This window comes from Panthera tigris, chromosome A3, assembly GCF_018350195.1.
Source record: "Panthera tigris isolate Pti1 chromosome A3, P.tigris_Pti1_mat1.1, whole genome shotgun sequence".
Taxonomy (NCBI): Eukaryota; Metazoa; Chordata; class Mammalia; order Carnivora; family Felidae; genus Panthera; species Panthera tigris.
Window position 1 is genome coordinate 60,893,699 of NC_056662.1, and position 11,960 is coordinate 60,905,658.

The 11,960-nt window shown below is 36.5% G+C and overlaps 1 protein-coding gene across 4 annotated transcripts in view; it reads left to right on the top strand.

The window, feature by feature from the left end:
* The window catches only part of MGAT4A (alpha-1,3-mannosyl-glycoprotein 4-beta-N-acetylglucosaminyltransferase A), a 115,303-nt gene extending 104,488 nt beyond the window's left edge, over positions 1-10,815 (top strand). For 3 of the 4 annotated variants that reach the window (XM_042981221.1, XM_042981220.1, XM_042981222.1), the window contains exons 13-16: positions 3,159-3,237; positions 3,868-3,934; positions 10,502-10,614; positions 10,722-10,815. In XM_042981221.1, the coding sequence (XP_042837155.1) occupies positions 3,159-3,237; positions 3,868-3,934; positions 10,502-10,614; positions 10,722-10,748 (286 nt within the window). In that variant the 3' untranslated portion in view covers positions 10,749-10,815. Of the gene's footprint in view, positions 1-3,158; positions 3,238-3,867; positions 3,958-10,501; positions 10,615-10,721 lie in introns of all 4 variants that reach the window. The other variant, XR_006215661.1, reaches the window with a different exon arrangement.
* Positions 10,816-11,960: the final 1,145 nt, after the last annotated feature.

The following is an 11,960-nucleotide window of genomic DNA, read 5'->3' on the forward strand; positions in this document are numbered from 1 at the left end:
AGTATGGGGGTTACCCCCAAAATTAAAAATAGAAATACAGTATGATCCAATAATGCCACTGCTGGGTATTTGCCCAAAGAAAAGGAAAACGCTAACTCGAAAAGATAAAGGCACCCCTCTGTTTGCAGCATTATTTACAATAGCCAAGATATGGAAACAACCCAAGTTTCCATCAGTAGACAAATGAATAAGGAAAATGTGGTGTATATATATACACAAATAACATTACATACCCACATAAAGAATGAGATCTTATTAGTGACAACATGGATGGACCTAGAGGGTTATTATGCTAAGTGAAATAAGTTGGACTGAGAAAAACAAACACCATTTAATTCCACTCATAAGTGGAATCTGAAGGAAACAAACAAAAACCCACAAATAAACAAAAAGAATCAAACCTTTAAATACAGAAAACAAACCAGTTGCCAGAGGAGAGAAGGTGGGGGATAGGCAAAATGGTGAAGGAGAGTAGGAGATACAGGCTTCTAGTTATGGAATGAATAAGTCACTGGAATAAAATGCACAGCATTAGAAATATAGTCTGCGATACTGTAATATTGTGATACGGTGTGGTGACAAGTGGTAGCTACATTTGTGGTGAGCACAGCATATAACATAGAGAGGTTGGATCACTATGTTGTACACCAGAAACTAATGTAACATTGTATTTCGACTGTACTCAAAAAATTTTAAAGCAGAGTCATCATAGAATTAGAAACAATTTTCTTTCATCTCATAAAGAAGAGTAGTCTTAAACCATATCTGTTGGTTTGTTTTTAGCAAATTAAAATAGTGCCAGCAAAGAATCTGCTAAAGAACTCATATGGGACATCACATTTCTTTTATTTTTTTTTAACGTTTATTTATTTTTGAGAGACAGAGAGGAAGAGAGAGAGAGAGCACGAGCAGGGCAGGGGCAGAGAGAGAGGGAGACACAGAATCTGAAGCAGGCTCCAGGCTCTGAGCTGTCAGCACGGAGCCCGATGTGGAGCTCAAACCCATGAACTGCGGAATGGTGATCTGGGCCGAAGTCGGACGCTTAACCACCTGAGCCACCCAGGTGCCCCTGGAGGTCACATTTCATAACAAATAAATTTTCAGTAAACCTCTGTAAAGTAGTATTTACTTGCCCCTATTGAGAATACATTTATAGTAAAACGTAATTTTATTTTTAATTTTTAATGTTTAATTTTGAGAGAGAGAGAGAGAGACAGAATGTGAGCTGGGAAGGGGCAGAGAGAGGGAGACACAGAATCTGAAGCAGGCTCCAGGCCCTGAGCTGTCAGCACAGAGCTCAATGCAGGTCTCAAACTCACAAGCCGCGAGATCATGACCTGAGCTGAAGTCGGACGCTTAACCTACTGAGCCACCCAGGTGCCCCGATAGTAAAACACAATTCTTTTAAAATCAGAGTACATATGAATTTTCTTGGAGTTCTTGGAGAGACCCACCCTTCCTAGAATAGAGAAAAGGAATCACTTTTCAACTTGCATAATAACTTGTTTGCTGAGAAGGGGAGAAGCAGAAGTTGTATTTGTCAGTACATAAATGAAGTGTTAGGAACAGTATTTTCTGACTATATAACATATGTTTTGATTATGTAAAAATTTTAAAATATGAAAAATGAGAAAAACACAGCCTCAACACCACCATTGTGACCTTTTGGCACATTTTTTCTTGGTAATTCTGTGCACTTTTTACTTTGAAAACCATCATGATCTGTATATTATTTGTGTCTTATATTTGCAATTATCCTGTCATAAGTGATTCGTAAACATTTTAATGCTTGCACAGTATCCCATTGTCTGGCTGTACCATCATTTACTTCTTCTAATGTTAAACGTTGCAGATGGTATTGAGTTTTTCACTATAAGCTATCACATAGTGAACACCTCTGAATCAGTCTATCTAAACTGTAAGTTCTGTCCATCCCTCTTTTCTTAGAAGTGGCTTCCCCAGTCCCATATTGTTGTACCTATAGGTGAAATAATGAGTGGTCCATAGCTATAGGAAGCAGCATTCCAAATCAAAGATGCCTTTAAAAAAAAAGAGTGTCTCTTATCTGGAAATGTTGGAATTATTTTTTGTTGTAGCTTAGAGGGAGCTAATCTTAGAGGGTGCCCTGCCCTGTGTAACATTTGAAAATCATGTTTCATCGCAGGTGATTTTTTGCCCACAAATAACATACTATATCATAGCCAGACTGTAACTGTTCCCTGCTGGGTATTTTTAATATGCAAAGCACTTTGTCAGCCTCTCATCAACTCCTTGCTATAGTCATGTGAGCTATGTAGGACTCTCTGCACTGTATAGAGGAAACTCAGGCTCAGAAGGCTAATATAACTTTCTAAAGGTGAAAATTCTATTAAGTGAGAGTCCTAGAATTTGGATCCAGGTCTTTCTGACTCTAAGTATAAACTTGTAACCATTTAACTTAGCTAAACTTAAGTTTTAGATTTAGATTTAGATTTAGATTTAGATTTAGATTTAGATATGCTTTGTATGCCCTGTCTGGTTTTTACCACCCCCCACCCATACTTACATATCCACATTAATTTTCAGGATATCAGAACCTGAGGATATTATTCTCATACCCAGAGAGGATTTTAGATTTACCATAGTCATTATTCAAATGTTTGTTCATACTGATAAGTGGAATTATTCAGATATTTAGAATTGGTTAATTTGCTTACAGGCTACTATTTGTATTGGATAAAGCTAGTCTTTGAACTTACCATGGATCATGGCTGTCCTGGTGAACGTTTTCTCTGATGCAAGATACAGTAGTATTATATAGGTGCTGCAGCTTTGATTATTCTTCTTGAGAGGTTTATGTATGTAAAGGAGTATAAACAGCAACATAAAACTGTCCTTTAAAAAAAAAATCTGTTAAATACATTATTATGTTAAGCAATACACACGACCCTTCTAAAGAAAGGAATTAGCACATCACCGAAAGGTTGAGTCTTTAAGTTTTGAACCTTCCAGCAACTATTCGGAGTACATAATAATGTGCCCTTGCACCAAGTTCTGGTGCTGTCAGCTTTGTAGTCAGAGTCCTGTTGATAAAGCTTACTCAGAGGTAAGAGCATCTTCTTAAATCTTCGTAAAGTCTACTCTGACTCATATTTTTATTTTTACGTTTGTATTTTCAGTTATTTGTTCCATAGTGGCAACCAAGAACATCCAGGAGATATTCTCCTAAACACAACTGTGGAAGTTTTGCCTCTTAAGGTATGCCTATTTTCCCCCTGATTTTTCCTAAGAACTAAGATCAGTAGTAGACTTATCTTGAGGTTATTCTTGATTAGAAGATGAGGGAAAATTTTCATGATTGCAGGACCTCAGTGGCAAGCAACATTAATATATTGTCCTATTTGCCTTATTCATAGAAAGAGCCTTCATTTTGTTTCCTGTTGGAAAATAACTTGGAAGTTCCTACCAGGAAAATAAATGAATCCTCATTTTACTCTAATGTTTATATTTTGAGTCCCAAAATACGATGTGGTTTTAATGCCTGTTGATTAATACATAAAATTAATTTATTGGTTTTTAAGGAGTGCTTAGATTTCTTTTGCGTTAACACAGTTCCATGTATTTTTAATAAAAAATAGTGCCCTATTAAATTGGTTTAAATTTAAAATTTATTAAAATTAAAATTTTTTAGCCACTAGTATATAGAAATTCAGATAGTTAAAAGAATACTTGTATTGTTAGGCTTTTTAAAGTTCAAGACTCATGACATTTTCCCTTTTCTAAAGATAACTGTGCCACAAATGCCACTTTTCTATTTATTAAGCTAAATTAGCTCTGTTTTAAATAGAAGTAATCATTTGTAAAATTAATGTTTTTGTTCTGTTTTAGAGTGAAGGTTTGGAAATAAGCAAAGAAACCAAAGACAAACGATTAGAAGATGGTTATTTCAGAATAGGTAATACCTCCTACTTTAAACTGGTAAATTGTTTTTGACTTGTCTGGACTTAATCCTAAAGTAATTTTAAACTCTTGTCAGATGTTAAGCAGCTTTAGGGTTACAATTACCAACGTCCTCCAAGTTGTATTCTCATGTTTTAGTACATACTTTTATTATCTTGACCCAACCAGAGTTTCCGATCAAAGGTTCATTTGCTGGTTCCTCTTTCTTTCTCCACCCGCTATTTCATTGTTGATTCTCACTGATAATCTGTCTTCTGCTGCCTTCTGCTGCCTTCCACAGTCTCTTACTGGGTGGGTGACCTTTGCCATTTACAGGGTCTCAGCAACATCCACGTGCCAGAATCTATGCCTTTAGCCTCTTGCGTCCCTCCTGAACATTAGGTCTGTATTGAGATGCTTTTGGACCTGGCCACCTGGAGGTCATACAGGTGTCTACTCTGAGCATCTGTAATGTGGTCATTTCTTTTAGTCAGAGAGAACCAGGGAAAGAGAGCTAATAAGAGCCTTGCTGGATGGGAACAATCCACAAAGACTGGCCCTACATAGGGGCCTGGATTTAATTGGATCAGAGTGTACAGCAATTTATACTTGAAGGCGTTGTTGAAAACTAAACAGTCAGCTGACAGTTAGTGGAAACCTGATGGCTGAGGGTGGAGTAGGGTGGATGGTATGGCATCATGCTAAGGGCAGTCTTGTGAAAGAAACCCAAGTTGTGAGGAGAAGAGCCTTTTTAGAGAAACACTGGAAGGAAGGAATGGACCACAGTCAGGGTGCAGCAGGAGTATGGCCACAGGGAGCCTGACCTTGGAAGTCCTGCCCAGTGCCAGAGTTTGGGAATTCTAGGCAGTCTTCAGTAATTTCCTCCTTTATTTTCTCCTTTGTTTATTTCTTTTAATGCTGACCTATCAGACCACCGGGTTAAGGACAAAAGTTAAATTTTTTGTCTGGAAAGATAATACATGCACATGTTTTAAAAAGCATAAACTTAAGTCTCCCTCCCTCTTCTTTTCCCTCCTACCCAGTACTTCCCAGAGGCAATTCTTATGATGATTTGTGTCCTTCCAGAAGTATTCTGTTCATAAATAAAAGTAGGAATATTTTCTTCAAAAACACACAGTAGCACACAAATAACATACATACTCTATGATCTTTGTTCGGCATCTTTTCACTGACTGAAGTACATATGTACATATGGAAGATGAACATTCTAAAAAGTACTATTTCAGGTGCACAGAAGATACAAATAGTAATTGAGTGAATATCTGTGGATCTGGTTTAAGATTTGCCAATTCATTTGTTCTTCCCTAATAACATCTTTTCCCTTTCCACCAAGGGTAATTACTGTCATAAATTTGGTGGTTACCATTTGCATGTACATTTCTAGTACATATGTAGGATATATTCCTGAACAGTGCACAGTGTTATTTTGCTTGTTCTTAAATCTGAGATAAATGATATCATTCTGTAGCCTGCAGTTTGTTTTCTCTCACCATCATGAGATTCATCCATGTGGGTGCGTGTATCTATGGCTCATTTATTTTCACTGCTGTGCAAATTTTCGTGGATGAATATATCACTGTTCTCTTGTTTGGTTATAATGTTTGTTTCCATTTTCTTTCTTTTTCCTTTCTTTTGCTGTTATAAACAATGCTGGTTTGAACTCTTCTGCACATGTAGGGAGTTTCTCTACATTGGGAATGCAAGTAGGTCTTTAGCTGCATTATCTTCAATTTTACTTTATTCTTTGTATTCTTTCTTCACTCTTTTAATTGGCTGCCTAGTATTCCCTTGTATTAGCATATCTAATTGATATGGCCAGTCACCTAGCGACGAATGGTTGTTTGCAGTTTTTGCTGCGATACATATATTCTTTTTGGACATGCGAGAGTATATCTGCAGGATAAAATTGTGGGGTCAAAGTGTTTGAATGAGACCAGTTATATCGTTAGGTAATTATTTTTCTAATTGAGCTCATCAGATGACAGTATGATGTCTCATTAAGTGTTGTGAGTTTCACAGTATTTTTCAGCCCTAAAACCCCTGTCTAACTTAATAATTCAGTAATACTTTCTTGTAGCATTGCTCCCTACCCCAGTCCAGCCCCAATATGTGTACATACTTTTATGAAATAGTGTATTAATAACTTTTTAATAAACACATTACTTTGTAAGTTGATACATTTAATATTTCTTATACATATGAATGCATGTCTTCTCTAGTATGGTTTTCACTTTAAACGTATCTTATCTTACTAAGAGCCTAATCATTATATCGTAAAACTCTAGAATAGACTGCTGAATAATGAGTAAATGATAGCTCATGGGCCACATCAGGCCCACTTCCTGTTTTTTCCCCCACTTCCTGTTTTTGAATGGACCATGAGCTTAGAATGTTTAACATTTTTTTAATTTTTATTTTTAAATGGTTTGAAAAAATGAATTATATATTGTGGCATGTAAAACTTATAAATATTTAAATTTCAGTGTCCATAAATAAAATTTTATTGGAACACATCCATGCTTATTTGTTTACATATTGTCTGTGTGCTTTCTTTAAAAATATTTTTAATGTTTATTTATTTTGAGAGAGAGAGAGAGAGAGAGAGACAGCACAAGCAGGGGAGGGGCAGAGAGTGAGGAGAGACAGATTCTCAAGCAGGCTCCACGATGTCAGCACAGGGCCTGACACACGGGGCTCAGTCTCACAATGGTGAGAACATGACCTGAGCCAAAATCAGCAATCAGATGCTTAACTGACTGAGCCACTCAGGCGCCCCTGTCTATGTGCTTTTGTGCTGCAACAGCAGAGGTGAGCAAGTAGTTCCAATAGTGATTGAGGTGGTGCACTGATTGCTTCCACTTGACGCTTAGTGCACTAAAATAGCAGTGATACATTCATAATTTGGCAGTTTCTCTCTTTTTAATGTTTGTTTATTTTTGAGAGAGTGAATGTGAGCCAGGAAGGGGCAGAGAGAGAGGAAGACACAGAATCCAAAGCAGGCTCCAGGCTCTGAGCTATCAGCACAGAGCCCGATGTGGGTCTCGAATTCATGAACCATGAGACCATGACCTGAGCCAAAGTTGGATGCTTAACTGACTGAGCCACCCAGGCGCCCCATAATTTGACAGTTTCAAGTGCCCCCCGCACCCACACACCACCATAGTGTGACATTTTTTAAAAAATGACCAGTACTTATCCATCATGTCAAAACAATAAAAGTGGACTTTGAATGTCAGTGCTTTTTAACAGTGTGAAATGTAATTATTTCACAAAATCAGTTGACAGATTGTTGTGGTTATTAGGCAGTGATGCAATAGCTGTGCTAGAGAATACATTACTGTTCTAAGCACTCATAATATTCCCAACTCACAGGAATACAATGTTCAGAAAATTAGAATATTTTATTACAGCATAATTTCTTCACAAAAATAAAAAATTCAGATGAGGATATAACCAAAGTGAGTTTCAGAATGGCTTGTGTGTTAGCCAAGTAAAATCAGTTACCAATAGTGAGTTAAATCCTATTTAATTGAAGTAGCCAAAGATACATGTGTAGGTCAATTAACCTTATTTAATACCATTGAGGGGCACCTGGGTGGCTCAGTTGGTTAAGCATCTGACTTTAGCTCAGGTCATGATATCATGGTTTGTGGGTTCGAGCCCCGTGTCGGGCTCTGCGCTGACAGCTCAGAGCCTGGAGCCTGCCTCAGATTCTGTGTCTCCCTGTCTCTCTGCTCCTCCCCAGCTCACTCTCTCTCTCTCTCTCTCAAAAATAAATAAACGTTAAAAAAATTTTTTTAAGACCATCGAGCTTTCAGCAACAATTGAGTGAAGAATTGAAGACATTGGGAATGGTATTAGTCAAAAAACAAAGCATATTATTTCCTTGGGTCTTGATGAGTTGATAGATATTAACTGGTACTGCCCAGTTGTTATTTGGAGTCAATGCCAAACTTGAAGTGACTAAAGAATTGGCCTCTGAAAAGTCTGCATGGCACCAAGTATAGGCAAGAATATTTTCAAACAAGCTGAGAAAACACAAATTGAGTACAACCTTAAGTGGGATATGCCAGGATGTGTTATAATGAACGGTGGTAAAAATATGTATGGAAAAGAAAGCTTAGTTGGGTAAATTTACGAAGCCTGTGAAAATGTAGGGTGTTTAAAGCCTATGGTTATTTATTTTACTATTCATCAGGTATTTTACAGGAAATAATTGAATTTGCCACATATCATTTTTTTAAAGTTTATTTATTTTGAGAGAGCAGGGGAGGGGCGGGGGTGGGGGGGAGAATTCCAAGCAGGCTCCATGCCGTCAGTGCAGAGCCCAGCCCAGGGTTCAAACCCACGAACCATGGGATCATGACTTGAATTGAAACCAAGAGCCAGATGCTTAACCGACTGAGCCACGCAGGTGTGCCTATATCATTATTTTATTGAACCAGCAGCATCAGCAGTGAACACCATTCACTCTCTTGGACTTTACCATAATCAGTTCTGTGAACTTGTGTCAGAAATAGTAACTGAATAGCATGACTTGTTGTACCATATAGCAGTTCTGGGGCTTAGCACTGATCACATTTATTGTGAAAAAAGAAACCTTTTTTTTTTTTAACCTCAACAACAAGATTGAAATTTTTCCCAGTGGCAAGAATTGCCCACAACCACTGTTCTCTCTTTGAAAATTAGTGTTTCCTGCAGGCTTGATAACGTTTCTTAATTCAACCTAAAATTATAAGACCAAATAGTACATGCAAAAAACCTTATGTTTCAGTCAAATCACTGATGACAGTTGTTATTTGAACTATAAGTAATATCAAACTAATCAAGGAGCTTCCACCTAACTTTTGCTTGGAAGTGACTCATCTGCAATGTAGTGACACATACAAGGCAAATATCAAGGAGAAGAACCTAATGGAATTCCATAAATACCTTCCAAGTGATGAATACGCTCCATTAAAATCACGTACTTATGGACTGGTGTCAGTATTTCGCAGTATGTAGGCTGTGTGAAAGGAAATATCCAAGATAAAATACATAAAATCTCATTATAGACCCATTTTAACAGATGAACATTTGCAGTCGATTTTGATGAGGATCACTTTGAATCCCAGATAACTAAAATGTTAACCCTTGCAAAAGGAATTATGATCTCCTTAGTACACCTGCATTAGCAAAAGACAAAAGAACTCAGTGGTAGTTCTTATAATATGAATTTCATCAATAAAAACTTTGTGGAACTTTTTCTTTATATAAGTACCAACCTAATATCTTCAGTTTTCCTCCTGGCCCACAAAGCCCCAAATATTTACTATCTGCCCTTTATTATTTTTCCCCCTAATGTTTGTTTATTTTGAGAGAGAGTTGTGTGCACAAGCCAGAGAGGAGGGACAGAGAGAGTGAGAGAGAATCCCAAGCAGGCTCCATGCTGTCAGCACAGAGCCTGGCACGGGGCTCGATCCCACAAATTGTGAGATCATGACCTGAGCTGAAATCAAGAATCAGATGCTTAACCAACTGAGCCATCCAGGCACCCCTGTCTGCCCTTTATAATAAGAAAAGGGTTGGGGGCGCCTGGGTGGCTCAGTCGGTTAAGCGTCCGACTTCGGCTCAGGTCACGATCTTGCAGTATGTGGGTTCGAGCCCCGCGTCAGGCTCTGTGCTGACTGCTCAGAGCCTGGAGCCTGTTTCAGATTCTGTGTCTCCCTCTCTCTCTGACCCTCCCCCGTTCATGCTCTGTCTCTCTCTGTCTCAAAAATAAATAAACGTTAAAAAAAATTAAAAAAAAAAATTAAAAAAATTTAAAAAAAAATTTAAAAAAAAAGAAAAGGGTTGCCAGTTCCTGGCATAGAGAAATGTGGCCAAGAACACACCATTTTTCTGTCACTTTTTCAACAGCTTTTTGTTGTTGTTTGAAGAATATTCCACATAGCAAGAAAAAGTAGGTAAAGAGCATGTTAACCTGTTTATAGAACTTCTTGGTCCTATCCCTAAAGAGAGCTTTTTTAGCTTGTCATTTATAATGGATTTTTCTATTAGAACTGCCTAGAGGAGGTATCACTTGTTAATTCCTTCTAAGTGTGACCTTGGAAGGAATACACAAAGATTGAACCCCTGCTCTAAGTCCACCTACTGTATGTATGTCTTAAAAGCATTGAAATTTGTTGTTCTAACGTAACCCTCAGAGGGGTCAGACTGAGTGATGGTATAGGGTATACTTCCTTACTCATAGGGTGAGGTTTGGTGAAATCACATTTTGTTAAAAACCTGCATGTTAAAACATTTTTGATGCAAGAACAAATAAATATATACCTTCTAATTTGCAATAGGAAAAAAGCAGAGCTCTGCCTGTTTTAATAGGTTGCTTCTAATGAAAGCTTACACTACTTCATGAAAAATTTGAAAGTTGAATAAAAGTAGAAAGAAGGGGAAAAAATTCACCCAGGCCCTGTGTAAAGACATCCACTGAAAATATTTTGTTTTTCTTTCCTGTTTTAAGTCAGTGATGTCCTATGTGTGCTTGTTTCAGTCTACCCAACGTATGTTGATTTTTATTTTGAAGGAAAATTTGAGAATGGCGTTGCTGAAGGAATGGTGGATCCCAGTCTAAACCCCATTTCAGCCTTTCGACTTTCAGTCATTCAGAATTCTGCTGTTTGGGCCATTCTTAACGAGGTAAGACAATATGAAATATCAGTGAAACAGATTGTACTTTCTTTTTTACCACATTTTGATTTCATGTATAAGGCCTTTATTGTATTTCTCATTATTTTGTATTTCAGATTCATATTAAAAAAGTCACCAACTGATCATCCGCTAAGAAACCAGTTCATTTTTTTCCTGTGAATTTGTTAATTAAAGATAGTTAAGCATGTATCTTTTTTTTTTTTTTTTTCACTTGAACACTACCTCTTGTGAAATCTACTGTAGATAAGATGATTGTCATTTCCACTTGGAAAGTGAACCTCCCATGGGTAATTGCATTCATTCGAACCTAAGCTGTCCTCCAATTTTAACTTGACTCAAACATTTTACAGTTACGACAGCCTGTTAATATGACTTGTACTATTTTGGTATTATACTAATACATAAGAGTTGTACATATTGTTACATTCCTTAAATTTGAGAAAAATTAATGTTAAATACATTTTATGAAGGGGGTACTTTTGAAGTTCATTTATTTTACTATTATAGACCCTCTTTTATAGATTATCAGGGATTATATATATATAAATATATAAATATACATAAAAATGTTATGGAGTTAATTTATTAGAAACATTTAAGAAGTACATATTTTTGTGCAGTAAATTTTTGAATCAATACTTTTTTTGGAAAGTTACCTTGCTTTTTTAAGTTCTTTCTATATTTTTCTTTGGAAATGCAAACATTACAAATTAATGCCATTTTTCAAATGCACTGCCATTTAAGAATGATTCTAGATTGATTTCCTAACTGAAGTACTTTTATAATCGCAGTGATTCTGAACAAAATATTTTCAAAGGCATTTGTCATTCCTTAAAGCCAAGATTTTAAAGACCAATGTCCTTCTTGAGGGTTATTTTACTATACTGTTTATGGTGTAAAAAATCAGTCTGATAAATTTTAATGTGCAGGGGTCATGCATTCAACCCAAATTATCATGGACTGAACTCATTACATTCCCTCTGATATGTAAGATGACAGATCTTTTTTCTCTTTTAATCTTTGTCTTTACTCCATGAGTTAGATGCATTATCTCTTGTCGGTCCTTTTGTATCTGCACCCATTTTCTGAGTTCTGACAAAATGTTTTCTAGGTAATGTTATTGTATGAGTCAAAATCACTTAATTTTAAAGAAAAATAAAATTGTAATATTGGTTTTTAGGGAGAGGTATTGTAGCAGTTGTATGTTTTTCCAAAGTGGTTTATTCTGTTGCGTTATAAACTTCTAAGTAAATTTATATCTGAAGAGTATTTATTACTCTTAAACATGTAATTCCAAATGTTATTACTACTGTAAACAAAAATACTATCAGCCT